The sequence below is a fragment of the Chenopodium quinoa genome, unplaced genomic scaffold, assembly GCF_001683475.1.
Source record: "Chenopodium quinoa cultivar QQ74 unplaced genomic scaffold, ASM168347v1, whole genome shotgun sequence".
NCBI classification, from domain to species: domain Eukaryota; kingdom Viridiplantae; phylum Streptophyta; class Magnoliopsida; order Caryophyllales; family Amaranthaceae; genus Chenopodium; species Chenopodium quinoa.
Genome location: NW_018745281.1, coordinates 1,078,224 through 1,098,508, shown reverse-complemented (window position 1 = coordinate 1,098,508; position 20,285 = coordinate 1,078,224). Strand labels below are relative to the sequence as shown.

General features: G+C 35.2%; 1 protein-coding gene and 1 long non-coding RNA gene across 4 annotated transcripts; both read right to left on the bottom strand.

Moving 5' to 3' along the window:
• Positions 1 to 508: 508 nt before the first annotated feature.
• LOC110711674 lies at positions 509 to 2,377 on the bottom strand. Its single transcript, XR_002509396.1, has 2 exons — positions 2,066 to 2,377; positions 509 to 731 (listed from the first exon to the last, which is right to left on the bottom strand). It is a non-coding gene; the product is annotated as an uncharacterized LOC110711674 (long non-coding RNA).
• A 4,934-nt stretch (positions 2,378 to 7,311) lies between these two features.
• Positions 7,312 to 17,727, bottom strand: LOC110711498 (protein kinase and PP2C-like domain-containing protein). 3 transcript variants are annotated; one of them, XM_021889900.1, is made up of 12 exons: positions 17,253 to 17,712; positions 17,037 to 17,154; positions 16,472 to 16,638; positions 14,779 to 14,846; positions 14,415 to 14,638; positions 14,107 to 14,158; positions 12,681 to 13,224; positions 11,395 to 11,467; positions 11,104 to 11,323; positions 10,924 to 11,028; positions 9,102 to 9,197; positions 7,312 to 7,996 (listed from the first exon to the last, which is right to left on the bottom strand). In XM_021889900.1, the coding sequence occupies exons 1-12, from the start codon at positions 17,365 to 17,367 to the stop codon at positions 7,802 to 7,804; spliced, it is 1,977 nt and encodes a 658-aa protein (XP_021745592.1). In that variant the 5' UTR covers positions 17,368 to 17,712; the 3' UTR covers positions 7,312 to 7,801. The 3 variants fall into 3 exon arrangements, with proteins under 3 accessions (XP_021745592.1, XP_021745594.1, XP_021745593.1); XM_021889901.1 differs by having other exon boundaries at positions 7,962 to 8,057; positions 17,253 to 17,727; XM_021889902.1 differs by lacking the exon at positions 16,472 to 16,638 and having other exon boundaries at positions 7,313 to 7,996; positions 17,253 to 17,360.
• Positions 17,728 to 20,285: the final 2,558 nt, after the last annotated feature.

The window sequence follows — 20,285 nt, the reverse complement described above, 5'->3', positions numbered from 1 at the left end:
ATATATCAAGTTTTATAATTTTTACACGTATGGAAATGAAGATATAGACGTTTTAAAACACGTCTTGGAGACCATGAAAAGTCAAATGGGAAAAATGTAGGGGTGAAAGTTCGGTTTTCGGTTTGGTTTATAGGCCAAACCGAAACCGAACCACACTAATTCGGTTTTTGGTTTTTGGAAACCAAACCGCACCACTTTACTTTTGAAACCAAACCAAACCAAACCATACAAATTTCGGTTTCAAAAGAGAAAACCGAACCAAACCGAATTTTTTTGGGCCTTGTTTATTTGGGATTTAATCTGCAATTTTTGTTCGGTTTTTGGTTTTTGGAAACCAAACCGCACCACTTTACTTTTGAAACCAAACCAAACCAAACCAAACCATACAAATTTCGGTTTCAAAAGAGAAAACCGAACCAAACCGAATTTTTTTGGGCCTTGTTTATTTGGGATTTAATCTGCAATTTTTGTGGGCTTAAATCATATAAATATTATATTCAACAACATATGTAGTAGCATAAATGCTTAATGAGATTTAAACAACATTAACAAGTTCTAAAACTTCAAAGTTATAATTCAAAGTTATAAAAGCTCAACACCTCATCCCAAAAAAAAATAAAATTGTTCAACATTACAACTTTAACAATTGTTTAACAGCAGTAGCAACAAGCAGCAGGGCAGCAGCAACATCATTACAGCAGGTCAGCACTCAGCAGCATAGAACCCTACAACTGCAAAGAAATTGTCATTCCATCCATATATCCTCAATTTCACAAGTCAGTTTTTCAGCTTACTCAAATTTGTGACATAGACATGAAAAAATGCAATCAGAAGTCAAAACCCATTGTTCAGAAGAAAAAACACAACAAGAAGAAACAACTAAGTATAAACAGCAAAAAAAAACACAAATTCGCACAAAAACCACTTCAACCCAACAAATTATAGCTCAAGTTAAGCTACCCCAGAAGCAAAATCAATATATTACAATAATCTCATAATAATTAATGTGGGAGTACCATATATTTACCAATAAACAAAAACTTCCATTTCCTATTCTTCTTACACGAGAATGACACTTATCATTATCAACTCTTCAAGTTGAACTAAAAGTACTAATTCATACTAAATTACCCCAAAATAAAATAAAAATTAAAAAAAAAACCCACATGAAACTAAGGGGGCGTTTGGTATCAACTTTGTAAAGGTAACGGAATGGAAACAAATTAGGAGGGGAAAGGGTAATGTATAGTGTTACCCTTACTAGTTGTTTGGTATTACTAAGAAAACGTAAACGATTAACAACCAATTAATTTCCTTTTGTTTGGTATAAAAAAAGGAAAACAATTTTTCTTTTTTAAAACAAAAAAGGGAAAACAAAATTTAAAATATTGGTGGGCGACAATTATCACAATTCAGAAGCTGCTTTATTGCTTCAACTTGTTCGAAATTCTTCTCTCTTTTTTCTTACTCTAATTTAATTACTCTAATTCAATAACCAAATTGATCACATCATCAAAAAATCAGATGACTAGATCCTTTTTTCTTTTATTGATCATAAAAAGACAACTACACCAGATTAAAACCAGCAGACCATCAAAAATCAAAATTATCAACATCAAATCAGATCATCGCAAAGGCAGATCAATCTTCATCATCGATCATCACGAAAGCACATTCGTTTTTTCTTTTTTTTTTTTTTAATTTTTGGTGGGTGAGATGTGAAAATGATGAGTTGTTGTTGAGCAATTTTATTTGACCCAATTTGACGTGTCTTGAATAATGAAGCAAAATCTTGAACAATGACATGCTGAGAAATTGAATTCAGAAGAGAGAGATTGGGTGAGTAAGAACCATAAATTACTAGGCTCTAAAACACACACTAGTTAAAAACATATCCTCGAAATAAATTACCAAAATTAAAAGTTACAGAGAAGAATTTACATAATACAACTATACAAGTACACAACCATTGCATTGCATAAAAATTGGAATCAAAATCATGAATACAAGAAAAACATCCAAGTAAACCAAACCAAAAAAAACAAAAAAACAAACGAACACTCACCAATCTGAACGGTGAAGTGGTGAAGTGGTGAACGGCAACGGTGGAGAGTGAAACTGAAAAGGTGAGCTATCTGGATTCGCAATGAAACTGAGAAATTCGCAAGAGGATTAGAGGAGAGGAAGTCAGGAGACTAGGAGAGACCGAGAGAGAATGAGGGATTGAGGGTTAGGGACTTAGGGTTTTTTTTTTCTGATTTTATACTTAGGGTAAATTTGGGCTGGGCCAAGGGTTTTTTTTATGTTGGGCCAAAATTTCGGTTTTCGGTTTTTTTCGGTTTTTTATTTCCTCAAACCGAAACCAAACCGAAAACCGAATTATTTTTTTTTTAAAAACCGAACCGAACCATTTCCGAAAAAAAACCGAACCATATTTCTTATTCGGTTCGGTTTTCGGTTTGGTTCGGTTTTAACCCGAATTTGTTTCACCCCTACTCGTGCCATTGCCGCCACAGTTGGATGCTTCGAGCTTTGTTGTTTCCACCATGCAAGGAGGTCGAGGCTGTTTATCTCATCGTCGTCCATGCCTTTGGTGAAGTCGTAACTCAGGTACATCTGCAACTCCGAGACGTCGCTTTGCGTTCTCCTGATTGATGAATCACCTGAAAACCTTGAAATCAAGTTAGTAGCTTGTGAAAATAAATGTTTGGCCTTCTTACTTACGTTTTTGGATGGTTGGGAAGGCCCTGAGCGAGGAACGGTGCCATATTTGGCTTCATAGACTCTATATAAAGCAAAAAACTGATTCTTCTCATTAGTCTTATAGTTTTCTACATCATCGTCAAGAAACATGCATTGAAAGTAAATGTCAACTAACATAAATGTGTTTTCATACTTTTGCCTAGGATCTAATATGGAAGCAAAAATATAAATCAAAGGAATCTCACTATAATATTTACGCCACTTTTTTTCCATTGCTGGAAGATACTGATCATAATCACTTTGATGGCGATGATCAGCGAAAAGTTGGGCGAGTAAGCATGCATTAGAAAGAAAGTTTTGAGCACAAGGATTGTAAACAGTAGAAAAAACAATACGTCATGTTATATAATAACTGTAAAAATTGCATATATCTTTCACAATTATTCCAATCATCATCATACAAAGTTTTGTGGAAATTTTTTGTTGTAAAATAATGTTAACGGGCCCTTGTACTCAATTGCCTTTGTTAACATGTCATAGGTGGAATTCCACCTAGTTGGGCAATCGGTTCTAATTTTTATTACCCTTATCTTTTGTTGTTTTAGAAAACTCTTCCATTCTTGGTATCTCATGTTAGAGCTATTAATAGACATAATAGCATCTCTGATTTTGCTGTAGTATGGGCCAATTGCCCGAACTCCATCCTGTACACATAAGTTAAGTACATGGCAAACACATCTAGTATGAAGAGCTTCACCGTCTAATAGTACATCGGTTAAGTTTTGTTTGATAAGATTAACTGTGTATGTCATAGAGGTTGCATTATCAAAAGTCATAGACATCACTTTATCTCGAAGGTTGTATTCGTCTATTGCTTGCATTAAATGGTGAGCAATGTTAATGCCGGTGTGTGGGTATTCCAGCATTTTGAAATGTATTATTCTTTTTTGTAACATCCATTGATCATCTACCCAATGGCAAGTCACACATAAATAGTGATATTTATAACCACTATCCCAAGAATCGGCTGTTAAAGATACTCTACAGTTAAGGTTACTCAATTCGGCTTGTAACCGGACTTTGTACTCTAGGAAATTTTTCATTGCGGCGGAACGAACGGTTTTCCTAGAGATTCTTTTATGTTGGGGTTGTAGTGCTTTGTTAATGTAGGTGTTGAATGCGTCACTTTCCGAGAAAAGAAAAGGTTGTTCGGCGTGTACTATCATTTTTCCTAGTTCATCCCTATCCCTCTCATAGTTGTATGTAAAGCCGTATGGATGGAATTGGGAAATTTTGGGCTGGGTTGGATCACTAGCTGGTTTTGCACAAGCTTTCATGTGTCTAGATAAGTGTCCCGTCCCGTTTTTGGTAACTGTCGTGAATACACTATTACATGTTTTACATTTTGCCCATTGTTCACCATCTTTACTTAGGACAAAATAACGCCATACCTCACTCCTTCGGTTTTTCAAAAGTAGCATCTCAGTTTCGGTTAACCATTCATGATGTGTGTGATGGTTAGTAGTGGGACTAGTGGGAGTGGCAGTAGAAGGGGTAGAACCGGAGGGAATTCAGGTACTTTCTTGGCTACCTTGGCTAGAACAATAGTTTTGTTGATCACCGATATAATTAGGTGGAAATTGGTATGGTGGTAGTGGAAATTGGTTTAGTGGTGGTGCTAGAAATCCCGACGTATTATATGGCTCATAGCCCGGGGGGAAGTAAATGGGGTCATTGGTTTGACTCGTAATTTGGGGGCTCGTTGTATTTGGTGGTTCCCTAGAACTACTACTACGGATAAGTCGGCCTTTCCCCCTAGACCTAGATGATGGGTTGTTCGATGCCATAATTAACAATTAATTTTTTAATAAAAAGTGGTTAACTATAATAATAATAATTAATAACAACAATTTTAACAATAAAAATATCAATAATAATAATTAATAACAACAACTATAACAATAACAATAACAACAAAATAAATAATAACAACAATTGTAACAATAATAATAATTAATAACAACAATTATAACAACAACAATAACAATTAACAACAATAATAATTAAACAAGATTATTCTAATAATAACAATAAAACAATAATAAATTTAAGATTAGTTTAGATCTTACAACCGTGCTTCAACGCTCTACTAATTACGATTACGAACTTTTTAATTTTTTCCGATATTAGGAAAATAATTAGAGAATTTAAGAGAATAATTAGAGAATTTAAGAAAATAAGGATTATTAGAGATTTAGAGAATATAAGAGATAAGAAGAAGAGATTGTGATTTTGTGATTTGGGAATGAAATGGAGGTGAGTATTTATAGAATTTTTGGGGAGCCAATTGGCAAAAAACTAGCCGTTTTTTAGCCGTTTTTTTGGCTTATTAAGGAGCTAGAATAAACGGTAACATTACCGTTGGCCCGCGGGCCGTTCCGGTCCGTGCCTGCGGGCCGGCACGACGAGCCAGCACGGCGGGTCATGGCCGTGCTCGTGCCGGGAATTCTCAACCCTGTCCGTGGCACGGGAGTTGAACTTCGTGCCGTGCCGTGCTTGAATTCGGGCCGTGCCGGGCGGCACGCGAGCAACCCGGCCCGTGCCCAGGTTTACTAGTAGATATCTATCAACTAAAAAGTGAGGCAAAATTTAAAAGGAGAAAGGGAGTAAACATTAATTAACTTTTCAAAATTTTTGTAACAAGAGAGCATTATCGTCATTTTCTATTACTCCAATTCCTTAGACATTGCTCTATACACTCACCAATTAATTATAATAAACTACGTCCTCGTAAAAAAAAAAAAAAAAAAAATCGTATAATAATATGCGTTACACGAATACGTGACTTACAATAAAGGTGAACACTTAAACTTGACCTTTTGACTTTAAGCGTTTGCCTTTTGACAAGATTTTATTGGGTGAATGCTTGATTAATGAAAAATTAAACACGCTTTCAAATGGGTTCCTGAAACGTTCTTTTATGATGAATGCTTAAAGTAGAAATATCGATTTCTTTATTGGGTAAATGCTTAAAGTAGAAAGATAAATATCAGCATAAAAATAATAAACAAAAATAAAAAGATTAATGAAAAACACGCTTAAATTAAAGTAAGAAAATCAAATAAACCCAAGATTGAACCGTCTTAATATATTTGAAGTACGCAAGAGTGCGGGATTGCTCAGTTAGTTAAAGTTTTTCTTCCGGCTCTAGGGAAACCTAGGATCGATTGTCGTTACTTACTTTTGTGACTCTCTAAACACTTAAAAAAAAAATTTACTTCGTACATATATTTGAAGTACAATATTATCAAATTCTATATTTAATTTATTTTTGGGGGGCGTATAGCTTTCCAAATTATTTTTTATTTTTTGGTCTTTAGAGAGCCACAAAGACGGATAGTTTTTCAAAATTACATCTTATGAAATCCACTTGGGTAATCTTACTAGTTTGATATTATATACACTATACCAGTGTAATTATGTACTTCGTACGTAGTATGTAAGATTATGACGTATGGAAAATTGGAAATATTAACTTACATAGAATACGATTTTACGATGCGAGTGCAACTTTGTACTGCGCTACTGCGTATATCAATGATCGGGTTATTAAGATCATGACGAAGATCATTAAATAAATCGCTTTAAATGATATTCTCGTACTTACGTATTAAGTAATCATTTATTTGGCATAGTATAATACGGAGTAGAATAATCCGTACAACACAGTTAATTAAGTGAAATGAATAATTTCGGCATTTATGAATCAACAATTATCAAAGACAGTTAAAATAAGATGTTCTAATAAATTCATTTTTGACATGATTAAATTTAACCGTAAATTTATTAAATACAAGTACGTTATAATAAATTTAATTAAATTTATTGTAACGTACTTGTATTTATAATATTTAAGCCATGGAAATTGCTCGGGTGATGTTTTGAGGGGTTATTTTGGCCCTAATGAGTAATGGGTACAAATTAAGCTCATAATTACAAAATAATAATTATAATAACATAAATGCCTCCATTTGCATGTTATATAACATTACTGACACGTAAAATAAGGCAAATACGCTATTTTTTGGCCGATTTGGGGTTTAGATTGGACCCTTTTGAACTAAAATGATCCCCAAAATCTTACTTAACTAACTTCGAAGCATAAAAAATGACACGCAAATCAAGATATTTAATGATACAAAATGAGTCATTTACGTTAATTTTTTTTGCTTATTCCGAGCTCAATTTGGACTCTTAAAGGCAAAATGACCCCCAAAAACTTAACAAGCCAATTTTCGGCCCGCAAATCGAATACTTAAATTTTTAATTATATTAAAAAAATGAAAGGTTCACCGGCTTCGGCGAGAATGGTAGCCGAAAAGCTTACTAAAGGCACGCTTTGCACCCAAATCATCAGTTTTTGGTGTTTTGGCTACTACGCAAAGTACAGGGTGCTGGGCGCACCCAAGCCATAGTTCAGAATGTTGAGGCCAATTTTGCCTTTTGAGATTATTAGATTGACATAAACACAACACTTGACCGATTAAAGGATTGTACAACACATTGGATATAAAACTTCTACTCTAATTATAATTATACTTCAAAGATATTGCTAAATTCAAATAATGGAAGTTTAATTTCAATTTTAAAGGATACTTGGTGAAATAATTTTTTAATGTACAACCAATCGCGTAGTACAAGTATACAACCAAAGCTTTCTCCATTTTATGGAGAACAATATGCGGACAAGTTTATCATCATAGAAAAGATAAACCAACTACCTATTATACATTTATACCACTTTAGCAAAATGCTAGTAAACTGAAGATATGTTTCTCTTTGCATTGTCTTCAGAACGCCTAGCTCCTAAACCATCTCGTCTCTATAAAACAACAAATTGAATATCATCAAATGTTTTCGCTTCATCATCATCTCATAGCCCCAGTCCTCAGCCATCAGCAAATTTTCACAGTTCCAACAAGCTCGATGCATAAATGCGAAGAACACGATGTCAAAGATGTTACCGAAAAGGATAATTTGCCAGGAAACACTGCATAGTCCATCAACAAGGGAGCAACTGACAAAATGAGCATTTGGGCTAATATATCCTCTCAGCAGTAGAGACTGGACGCAGAAACACCACGATCACCGTGATGTTGTCCTTGCTTCCGCGTTGTACAGCTTCTGTTGCTAATCTTTTAGAGCACATACTAGGTTCTTTAACTGTGTCCCTAATTATGCTCACAACTTCTTGATTGCTTATCACATCCCATAATCCGTCACTAGCCATGACCTAATGATTCAGCAAAAAAAAAAGATCATAGGCCAAGTTATTCGGAGTATATATTCATCATCTGCACATCCACCAAGAAAATTTGTTCTTATTTTCTAATTAAATAATTACCGTAGCTACTTTATATTTGACTTATCATATTGTTAACTAGTTAAGGGGTAACTAGTTATACTACAGAGTATTGGGCAGCGACTTTATATGATCCGTATTATGTTTAGAGACCTTTTTTTGAGGGGGTGACTAGTAATATTGTTGAGATGCTTCTTGCTAGTGTTCCTTTCAATGCCTGAGATCAATTGCATCTAAGACCAGCTGATGCAGATGTGGGTGTGGGTGTGGGTGTGACAAAGAAAACATTAGTTATGACCATGAAACATTATAACTGTATCCATTTTGATGGTCTAGACATTTCATTTTTGACAGATATAACATATTAACATTTGACCGACAAACAAAGAGATTATGAGAAAAGAGACAGAATGCTTATGTTATAGCCCATTTGTAAATTTTGTATTCATATTTTATTGTATGAGCACGCCAAACAATTTAAATACTGTAAATTTTTTGTTAATTGTTCTTTTATAATATCCACAAATCCACAATGAACCATTACATATTAGTAAAGGCATGAAAGACTAGGATGACTAAAAAAACATTGAGCAATATGCATTCTATAGCTTGCAAAGAGACATGAGAGACACCACTGCTAGATATTTACTGTTTTAACCCATTGCGAGGTTGAATAACCCTCATCAGTCATCAACTTTGAAAGAAATCTTTTTAACAACTATAAACACTTGACATTCAGAAAATCGATTCCAAATTCATGAATTTCGATCAATTTTTGAGACAAGTGTGTAAGAACGAAGATGGATAAAGTAAAAAAAGAGAGAAAAGGTTCAAAACTTCATCTCAAGATATCTTAAATGCAGAAAAGCCTCTAGCATAAAATAGAAAAATCTCTATTCAAAATAAGAATTTGCATAGCTTCAGAGATTATAGCTAGTGATAAAACACCAAAATACATTTAAATACTAAAAACAGACGGATATAATAATGAGCAAGAATTGTGGAAGTCGAAGCTTGTAAAGAGAATGGACCTTACCAGGTATTCATCTTCTAAAGATAAACCTGTCTCTGTAATCTCAGGTTCTGCAGTCACGGCAGGTTTAAGATCATCATCACCAATGGAGCGTGTAACCTTCACAAAACAGGGGAAAATTAGCTATTCTCAACTTCTATGCGTACCCTATTCCTATCAAGATTATCCCATTCCAAAAGAAAAAATTATAAATAGAGTAAACAAGCACAGCAGAAACACGTCAGAAACAGCCAAAATCATTGCTTCTGATTAAATGTCAACAGCAAAACAAACTGAGTTATTCTATATCACCCAGGTAATGAAGGTCATCATATTTCATGGTCACTGTATGTTTCTCTTTACTTTTTTCCTCTGAGTAGCCAGCTAGCTATTATAAGCAGGTCCAATAAGTTATGTGAATAAACAATGACGGCTCACCCTGTATAGGAGCCCCGACATATATACATAAGAATATGGCTTACACCATACTACATAAGTAACCCTAGTATTCCACAGATAAGTTCTCTATAAGGAGCAAATTAAACTAGCTATTAAGAAGAGAAGATCCCAAAATAATACACACCACAGAGGGCGCTTTTATTTTTTGTTTTCATGAGAGAGGAGGGTGGGGAGGTGTTGTCATCGTTAGCTGCAACAGTTACAAGTGGGTAATGTTCATTGTCACTTATACTCAGCAGGGAGGGTTCCGTTAAGATAGAAAGAGAGTGCTCGGTGGAAGGGAGAAGTTGAAGCATGCCAGCATCTAATACTACAAAAATACAAATGCAAGCCTAATCCAAGAACTAGTAACTAACAGATGTAACCAAAATATATAAAATATAATCCAAGTCCAATAAAATTCCATGTAATCAAAATATACTACCTCCGTTAACAGTTATTTGCAACAAAGGGGGTCAGGCGGACTCCTAGGCAAAACTTCTTAAGCATGATTATTGAAAGTTATGAACATGTAATTAACTATTAATCAAAAAAAAGAAAAAACAATTACAATTAAAAAGAACAGCCCAGAACAACCACCACCACCACCACCACCACCACCACACGCCACACAGAACACCACCACCACACGCCACCCAGAACCCACGAACCACCACCCACAAATCACCGAAAGTCACCACAAACCACCGAAAGTCACCACAAACCACCGAAATCCACCTAAGAATCACGAAAATCACACAAGAACCACGAAAACCACCCTAGAACCACCAGATCTGAAACCCAAAAGTCAAACCCATCCAGAAACTACCCCCACGAACTGCCCAAAACCACCACCATCGACACCCACCCACGAAGCAACCATCCACGAACCACGAAATAGCCACCCCCAAACCACCAACACCCACCCACGAACCACAAAAACCACCCACAAACAACTACCACCAGATTTACCTAACCCACCCACAAACCACCAACAGCCACCCATGAACCGAGATGAGAGATGACAATGAAGAAGATGATGAGTGATGAGTGATGAGAGATGAGAGATGATGATGATGATGATAGGAAGAAGATGAAGATCGAAGAAGATGAAAGATGATGATGAACTGAGAGATGAAGATGGAGGAGAGAGATGGTGGGGAGATGAAATTAGGGATTGATCTGATTTTTTTGGGGGAAAGCTTAGATAATTAAGTTAGATTAGGGTTATAATAATTTGTAATTATGAGTAGTATTATGTGTTAATAATTTTTAAATGCTGGTAATTTGGTCATTTTACCATAAAAAAGTTACTATATTAGGAAAGAAATAGTTTTGTTGCAAATAATAGATAGCACCCTTTTTTAGTAAATAATGTTAACGGAGGTAGTATAATATGTCATACAACCTGAAGAGCTGCTGCACCGACCCTCCATGTATCCAATTGCCATTTCACAACTCCCCCTGCCTTAATTATGCGATCTCTCTCCTCCGGGCAGCTAGCAACATGATCCTGTCATATTAACTCCAATTATAAGCAGTTACTTTTCTGGAGTTAATTTCTAATCCACACATAAATTCTACTCACCCTGCTTAGAGCAACAGCATGGCCAACCCTACACAAAATAGCTCTACAGTCCCCGGCATTTGCAATGTAAAGCTTATTTTTGACAAGAAAAGCAGCTATTGCTGTACAGCCAGGATGATAATCTTTCTTTATTAAACCCTTTGATTTACAATGGGAATCCAGTGCACTTCTAAATTCAATATCAGTTTCAACAAATGCTCTTACAAGAGACTCAGCAGGGCTGCAATTCAAAATTCATAATTTCAGAACCTTGAGCAGATAGAATGAATAAATAACAAGAGACAAAATGACCTGGCGCCACTGGAATGGGAACTCTGAAGTAATTTTGGTAAAGCTTGAGCAGAAAATTCAGCAGCAGCAGCACCTGTACAAGCTTTCAAGTCATGCACACAGCATAGAAGACAGCACAATTCATAGTAGCATGTAGTATCACAACATACACTCAGTGGACTATATTAACACTACAAATCCTACACATGCCATTTGATAGTCTAAAGGTAAGCCATAATAAATATCACACAAAATCCCTATCTACTAGTGGGAAAGTTTACATACAAGACACGTAAAATGAAAGCCAAATGTCATCACATATCCTACATATCTCATAAAAAGTCACCTTAATGTCAGCGCAAACCTGCATATTGCAAGACTAGCTCCTATTATTATGATATTACACCTAGCTTCAAATTGTCGCCTTTAAGGCTTGACTAGCCCCTCAGACCTTTTCAACACAAAATCATTTAGCATTCTATTTCTATTTAAGTTGACACTAAAACTTTATGCAACAAGGAGAGACTGGGACTAGTAAAAGTGGGCACATACTTATATCACATCAGAGTGAGATCTCTCTGTGAAACTTTCATATGAGAAGGCAGCAGAGTAACTGTAAAGCATTGTACAAGTTCCTAGCCACTGGTCAACAGCTTCCATATTAGTTAAGTAAGAAAATCCCGAACATTAAAAGATTCGAAAACTGAAACTTTTCGCTCCTACTTTGCATAAATATAATATGCTAAGTACTTGAAAAGAAGATTCAAAATTGTGATCTCCAATTTTGAAAAAGGAGACTGTCAAACCTTCATTTATTATTTTCTTCATGTTAATTTTTTTACCCTGATAATGTCAGATTACATACCTAGAAAAAAGGAAAAAAAAAAAAAAAAGAAGTTAGCATGAAGAAAACAATAAATGAAGGTTAAAGCCTAAGATAACTTAATATCCTTGGTAAGCATTAAGCAGTAATTAAACAATAAGACCATAATGACACACAAGATAAACTCATTACAAACATGGTGACCAAAGGAAACAGCAGTGGAACTATGGAAGAGGCGAAAATGCACAATGATTCCTGCTAGCAACAGAGTGAACAGACAAGGAAACTAGATATATAATGTACACAGCTTTAACATTACATTTAGCAAAGACCTTCTTGAGATAATGATGAAAACTAAGTTAAAGATTCTTCAAAGAAAAAACTATCCCCTTCAATTAAAACAATACTTACAGCTGCCAAAGCTAAATTCCATCAGAGATCATAAGTGGACAAGTAGTACAGTGTTAATTGACAGTTTGCTCACCTCGATGACCATCAAAGACACCAAAAAAGTAGATATTCTTCTGATCACAAAGCCATGGATTTAGGAAATGAGTATCTTCCATTGTCTCCCTTTGTCCACATGCAGCAAAGGAGCCGTAAGACAGCACTGGATTGTAAGAGGATATATCATTTGGATAATCAAATGAAGCTGGAGTTCTAGAAGTCACACAAAGATAAATCTTTTTGGAGATTTCTGCCCCCTGATTAGACCAGTTAATACTCTCTCCATAAAGTTTAGAGTTGGAGGTCTGCCCCATGAATTGTTGAGAAGCTGTACGTTCAACAGATATATTTTTCTTTTCCACCATGTTTTTGACCTCATCACAAATTGATTTAAGCTCAGAAACCACAACTGTGAAAGAAGGCCTACTGTTGGGATCAGCATCCCAGCATCGCTGAATCAATGACAATAAACTCGAAGGTGCACCTGATTCAGAATCAGCCAAAACAGGACGTAGCCCATCAGACACCACTGCTGCGATGAGTTTCTGCTCTGTATAGTTCATTTCTAACACAGTATGGGCCTACAAGAATCACGTGCATTACACACCAATCAGGAACCTATTTGTCACCATTTCATAAAGAATCAATCATACTAATAATAGATGCATGCCAGAGGCTAAAGAGTGATCAATATAAGTAGGCAACAAAACTTTTAAGAATTCCACCACAAGCTTAGTATTCCTTGACTTTAATCTCCAAAATGGCAAAGAAAGCAACAAATAATTAGATGGCACTAGATTGAAGTTTGCCCAAACCACTTGCATGCTCTGAAAAAATAAAGCTCATATGCCCATTAATAGATACTATGGATAGAACCTTGTGAAATCCTCATCTTCATAGAGCACTCCTTAAGTTCCAAAATAATAGCCAACTTTTTACGGAATAGTACAAAAATCTTGCATGTGCAATAAAGGGAACATAATCTCAAAGGAAGGATCAAGAATAGGAAACTAGAGTTACAAAATGAAGTTGTAGGAAACAAAAAATGTTATCTGGTGCAAAACGCACGATATTCATCCATATTTAGTCATGAGCCCTCAATGTACTAGCGACACAATTGCCTTCCTGTAAGAGATGTTAAGCATACACAATAAGAATTAAGAAGCTGCGGCAACTATGACCGGATCATTAGACATGCTAGCATGATAGACATTATTATTCAGGGAAAAAAGGCAAAATAATGCATTTGTAAAGTACTAACTGTTAAGTAAGATAAAAACTTAACAGATAAATGCATAAAAGTCTGTATAAAACACTCATTAGAATAAGCAATATAATATAAGTACTATATAATATTCAAGTTTACATCTCGTATCCAAGTATTGAGCATAAAATATCTCTTATAAAAGTACAAAAAGAACGAGTCCATGTAACATACATAGGAGTAAGTCATCAAGACTAACCTCAGCTTCTGCACGAACATCAGTGTACGGAACTACCCCCGCAAGAAGCTCACTGCAGATAATGAGGGTTTACAAATGAGGTAGAGAAAAATTATGAGGAATACAAAATTCAACCTATTCAAGTTTCAATATGACTATTGCTTTTTATTTCTAACAAAATAGAAACTTATACTTATATAGCCCATCCATGCAACCAAGCAAGCAATTGAGTAACACATCAAATCAAACTGTTTCAAATTTAAGATTAGAAGAGAAATTGAAGCAAGCCAATATGAGCACCAACATGCAACTAAATACCAAATTCTCACTTGACTGATACTGCAAAACTGTAGACATCTGATTTTTCAGTGTGTATCTCCTTCTTCAGAATTTCAGGAGCCATATAAATAAGAGTCCCAACCATATTTTTCTTGTGAAATCCTCCAGTCGGCTTTCCAGATGATTTCCAGTTCAGTAAAGAAGATTTTTTAAGATCTTTGCCATACTCTGCCAAGCCAAAATCTGCTAGGTGTGGAGAAAGATTTTCTCCTAGCTTCATTTACAGATCAAATTCATAGCAGCGGAAATAAAAATAGTCAGATGACTATTATGTTGTAGGAATAAATAACTCGGTTCACGTAAATATAAAATGATACCAATCAGTGGAACAGTTTTGAAATAGTTGATGATTACAAGAATATTGTCAGGTTTGACATCCCTGTGTACAATCCCAAGATTGTGTAGATACTGCAAAGTCTCCGCTGTACAGGGAAAAATGAGCATTATAAACATATTGTTCATCAGATTAATGTGTGTGTGTGTGTGTGCACAGTGCACGCAAGTCAAAGATTCAAATATTCTCTTTGCATTGAATTATGATCACAATGGACATGATTAAAATGCATCATGAAGCTGTCTTTTGTGAGGTAGCAAAGGGTCATTGCATATCAAATCAAGGGCCAATTAGAAACAGTGTTTCTGTGTGTGTGTGTGTGTGAAAATAGCAGGATGACACAAGCATAAAAGTGCAGTAAAGATGATATTGATTGTATTAAAGCATACAAGACAATACTGAGTTATGAACTAGCTCATGAACTAAGAAGATTAATATAACGTTAAAAAATGGATAAGGATGCTAGCAGGAAATTCAAATAAAATTTCAAAACTATAGCAAATCACTGTATTACAAAATTGAATATGACTAATAGAACAACATGACCAGAAAAAGAATAACTAGACTTACTCCCAAGTCCCAACATAGATCATAGAAAAAAAGAAAAAGAAAAGAAAAGAAAACGGTATATATACAACCCTTTCTTTTGTTGAAAAAATTCCATTAAGTTGTCATGCATGATGAGATGAACCCCCCAACTCTCTGAAAATTACAAACCCTGGCTACCATTTCTTTGCATGTACCTCGTATTAGTCGTATATATACAACCCTTTAATTCCAGCAATGCAAATAAAAGGAATTCAGGTTTTCATCAGCTTAATTAAGATCAGGTCTGTCATGGAGACATTGATAACTCCGATTTTGAATTCAACATACCTGCTATTCTAGATCAATTTATCACTACAATTTCAATCCTGTGAGGTGGGCCTTGAAAATTTATCACAAGTGCAACAGGGATTCACAAATAGCCAACCTAAATATGCTACCTGTATGATTTTAATTTAAGCTATAAAAAACATTGTAAACTTATGACTACTCCCATCCGAAGGAAAAGGTTAACAACTTAACCTGAATGAAAAATGAAAGAAAACATGATTTCCAATCCTAAGAATGGCAGTAGTAATACAGGCAGAGGTTTGAATCTTTCTAACCACGAGAAGTTCAAGCATTTCTATCCTCAAGGAGAAAACTAATCATACTAAATTTCTAATGCCCTGATATTGCCTAAAACAGTTTTGGGTAATGATCGCAACATTTCCTTCATGACAATGATCTGAAGCTTACAATTTAACAAGACAAACTACAACCTTGAGTTCTCGCATAATTTCTAACTTCAGAGCTGCACTGCCATTTACACATTCTATTTTGGATAACTATTGGATTGAGGCACAAAATCTGTCTAGATAAAACATCACCATTTGAATCGTTCGTTTTCACACCAAGCATATCAATTATCATAAATTACAAACACGCACTTAATTTAGGATAACAGATAATCAGTCGGTTAATCCACATTTCAAGCTATGGATAATTTATTCACTTGGGGGGAAAATCACATATTAAGTTCTACTGCACGAGTTTAAAGCAACTAGTACTGTCTGTCAAACATATTCTACCTCATTAACTATTAAGGGATGGAATAGATTAGGATAAGATGACAGTACAGATATTATTATTATTTGTTAGATTACATTGGAACCCAAGAAGAAGTACCTAGCTCAAGAGTGATAGCAAGAGCCTGATCAACACTTGGGACCCACTCCTCTACATGTAGCTTATGAGCAAGACTACCCAACTCATAGAATTCAAAAAAGAACATGTAATTGGGTGGCTTCGCGTGAGCTGCAATTAACCTCCCGAGTCCCGGATGATCCAGTTTGCTTCATGAAGATAATACATGGAGCAGCAATATAAAAAATTACTAGAACCGTAAATACCAATTTTTTACAAAGATATACTTGTAGTAGTCAAAATTGTGCTTTGGAAAATGTATCAAGTCAATATGTTACAACAAATGAATGCAACAGAATTACTTCGAACAAGCATCTATTTGTCATTACAAAAAAAACTTTTTGTATAAGTGACTTTGCAAATACAACCTTTTCAAAACTAAATTGTAATTTTTGTGATGGATGATTCTAGGTTTCAAATTAAATCAATATTATATATATATATATATCACTTTACTCATTAATATGATGACATCAAGACCACTATTAACAAAGCCAATCAAAAAATCAATCAAATAAAATAAAATAAAAAATCATTAGAGACCAACCATAACAACTGCAATTGTTTATGAAATCTATCAATATCATCAGAAGTTGACAAAATGGGCTTTTTAATTGCAACTTTCCGACCATCCAAACTTCCTTCATATACAACACTCTCACTCCCTGCAATTCAGAAAAATAACCAGAATCAGAATTCCACAAAAACACCCAGAATTGATGAAAAAAAAAATTGCAGGAAAGTAAACGGAAATTACACACACCTCGAGCAATTGGGGAAGAGAGAGAAAATGAAGAAGGTGGGAGATGAAGAGGGATGGAATTACTGTGACAACATCCTCTTATGCAAGTGTTTGGCTCGATGATTTTTAACCCCATTTTTCTGGGGTTGTTTGCTGTTCTTCTCTTTGGCGCTCTCTTTGTTTCTCTCTTTTTTATGTTGATGAATTAGTGTGTGCAAATGCAGAGTTTTTGGGGTGGAAGGGAGTAACACGAATACACGATAGACGAAATCGATTGTGCTTTTGAGGATGTGAACTGTAGTATAGACCCAGTTCACAGCTTGCAATTAATATTGACTCGAATTTAGGAAATTTTGACTTTTCGAAAATGGCCTTTGCGGACTTTTAGTACCCATCTAAAATTTTATTTTATTTTTGCACCTATCAAATTCTAAAAGTATGGCTTTTGATACCTCCGTCTAACTTCTGTTACGGTCTCCGTTAGTGGGGCCCAGCCATCATCCTGCCACCTTCTAGCCACCCCTTCCTCCTCAGCCACCTACACTGCCAGCCCCCCTCCCCGTATCGGCTGCCGGCGACCCCAAAAAACTCCCCATACCGGCCAGCCTTGCAACAACCAGGTGCGCAGCCAGTCACCCCAGCAGCCTGCCGCCGCGGCCAGGCCGAAGCCTAGCCACTGCAACCTGCCGTTGCGGTCAGGCACGCAACCCAGTCCAGCCGGCCGACGATTCTTGCACACTCCAGCCGCCGCCACCACTCGAAACTCCCTTAATTCACCTCCCCTACTCCCGAAAAACCCCAAACACTCATCCCCCACCATCGAAAACCCTAGTCGCTAGGGTTTCGGGGTACGGGGAAGGAGCAATACGAAATTATGGGAGTGTGGGAGGGGTTTCTGTGGTGGTTGCGTGGAAGGTTGGGGAAGAAAGAATGGCGGTGCGCTACGTAAGGGAAAGGGAGGGGTGGGGTCGCTGGTGCCGGGGGAACGTTTGGGCATCGGCAGCCGGCACGGGGAGGTGGAAGGGTGGCTGACGAGGAGGGGGGAGGGGTGGCAATGGCTGGGTTTTTTTTAAAAAAACAATTTTTCTTTTTTTTAATAAATTAAATCATTAATTAATTAGATAATGGGCCCCACTTAACAGAACTCTAATGGATTCTATTAAGTGGTACCAAAATCTATATTTTGTAACTTTGATAAGTACCAAAATAAAATAAAATTTTAGATGAGTACCAAAAGTCAGCAGAAGCCAATTTCGAGGTACCAAAAGTCAAAATTCTCTCGAACTTATTTTTGTAAAAAGTTGTGTTTTAAGAAGGTTAAAATTATGCAACTTATTTTTGTGAAAGCTCCCTAAATTGTTTATACGTAGTATTTGTTAGGATAATCTCCCAACATTCCGAATTAATAAGGTAGCATTACTAATTTACTACTCCGTATTAGTAGTAGTAATTAACTTATAAATTAATTATTGTGGAAAGAAAAAGGGGGAAGGAGAAGTTAATGGTGGACGTTGGCACGTTGTTGGAGATTGTCTCCATACTCTCCAATTGGTTGAATCAAAGAGAGTAAACTTAAACTTTTAGGCAGACTAGTGATATGCAGGTTGTTTGTTTTACTAGGTGAAACAAAATTGTCTCAAATATTAAAAAGTGAGTGCAATAATCAACACATAATAAGATAGCAAATAAGACTTGGTTGTGGTGGCTCAATAATCTATATTTCATCCTCATAATTTTTGTTTATTTACATCAAACGTATACATATTCCTAGGATACAATTTCTAGAAAGATTTACCCTAATAAGTCACCATTTATAATTGTACATATATCACCTGATCAAAATAACAAAACACTACAAGACAAAAACACTAGAGAGCAAACCGTTTATAAATTCATACAATGCATTATTAATCTCCTATTGATCTTCATCATGGGGGCTAGCTTTAGGTGGATTAGTGGTAATATAAAAGGGTGATCATTCGTGGTGAGGGTTGAGTGAAGAAAAAGGTGTGACCAATTTTTAATCTAATATGGCAAAACGAAAAACATTTTTTGCAGGGATGCCATTGTCCATACCTAATTGGCTAACTTTATTACTCTCTTGTTTTTTCAAGTTCTCATTTAGATCAATATATTTGTCGGTGCAAAACTTTAATCAATCTTTAATTATCAATGAATATAAATTACCAATATAGAGCACTTAAAAAGCACAAGGAGTACTTGTAAAAAAACACACACACACAAGGAGTATATGGGCTAGACTATTTTATGGGGCCTATGGCCTTTCTAGTAAAAAAAATACTTTGATTTTTTTTGGAAATTATTTTATAAGGTACAAATTTTATTATTTTCTTAGAATCTTCGGTCTACTAATATAAAACAATGTAAAAACTTAATTTTGACATACTTTTATGCATTTAAGGTAAAATATAAACCTATATAAGCACAAAGACAAATATATACAAAGTACTACGAATATTTTTATTATTTGTATATGTTAGCATCATTAATAGAGAAAATATATAAATAAATATTTTTAGGGGTATAAATATCCACACACTATTTTTAATAGTTTTTTAAAAAGAGGCAATAATAATGAGGACAAATAAGTAAATAAACATTTTAGAGGGTATAATTGTCCAAACACTATTTATAAGAATTATTTCGATTTTTTTAGAGCATTAAATTGACAACAATGAGCAAAAAAAATGTTAATGAGCAAAAATATTGGACAAAAACCAAAATAAAGCTACTAACTCAATGAGCATTACCAAAAATGCTCATAAGATGAGTAAAAAGGATGATCGGTAATTGGTGAGCCCCGCAACAAAGATAACCGGTAGCTTTTTTTTTTTTTTTTTTTTTTTTTTTTTTTTTTTTTTTTTTCCTTTTTTTTTTTCACTTTTCCCACCCCCAAATGTTGTGTTTTAGGTGGGTTTTAAAGAAGATCTGTAAAATTTGTGTGCTAACTTTGTTTTACTTGTGCGTTGTGTAAAATTTGTATTAAGAATTTCATTGACTTACCAATCTTATTTTATTTTATAATCCAAATAA

Coding starts and splice junctions, on each gene's coding strand:
- LOC110711498 (XM_021889900.1), bottom strand. CDS start 17,367: ATGGGGTTAAAAATCATCGAGCCAAACACTTGCATAAGAGGATGTTGT. Junction 17,155..17,252: donor CTCTTCCCCAATTGCTCGAG/GTGTGTGTAATT, acceptor TCTGAATTGCAG/GGAGTGAGAGTGTTGTATAT. Junction 9,198..10,923: donor TCGGTGCAGCAGCTCTTCAG/GTTGTATGACAT, acceptor TGTTTTGTGAAG/GTTACACGCTCCATTGGTGA.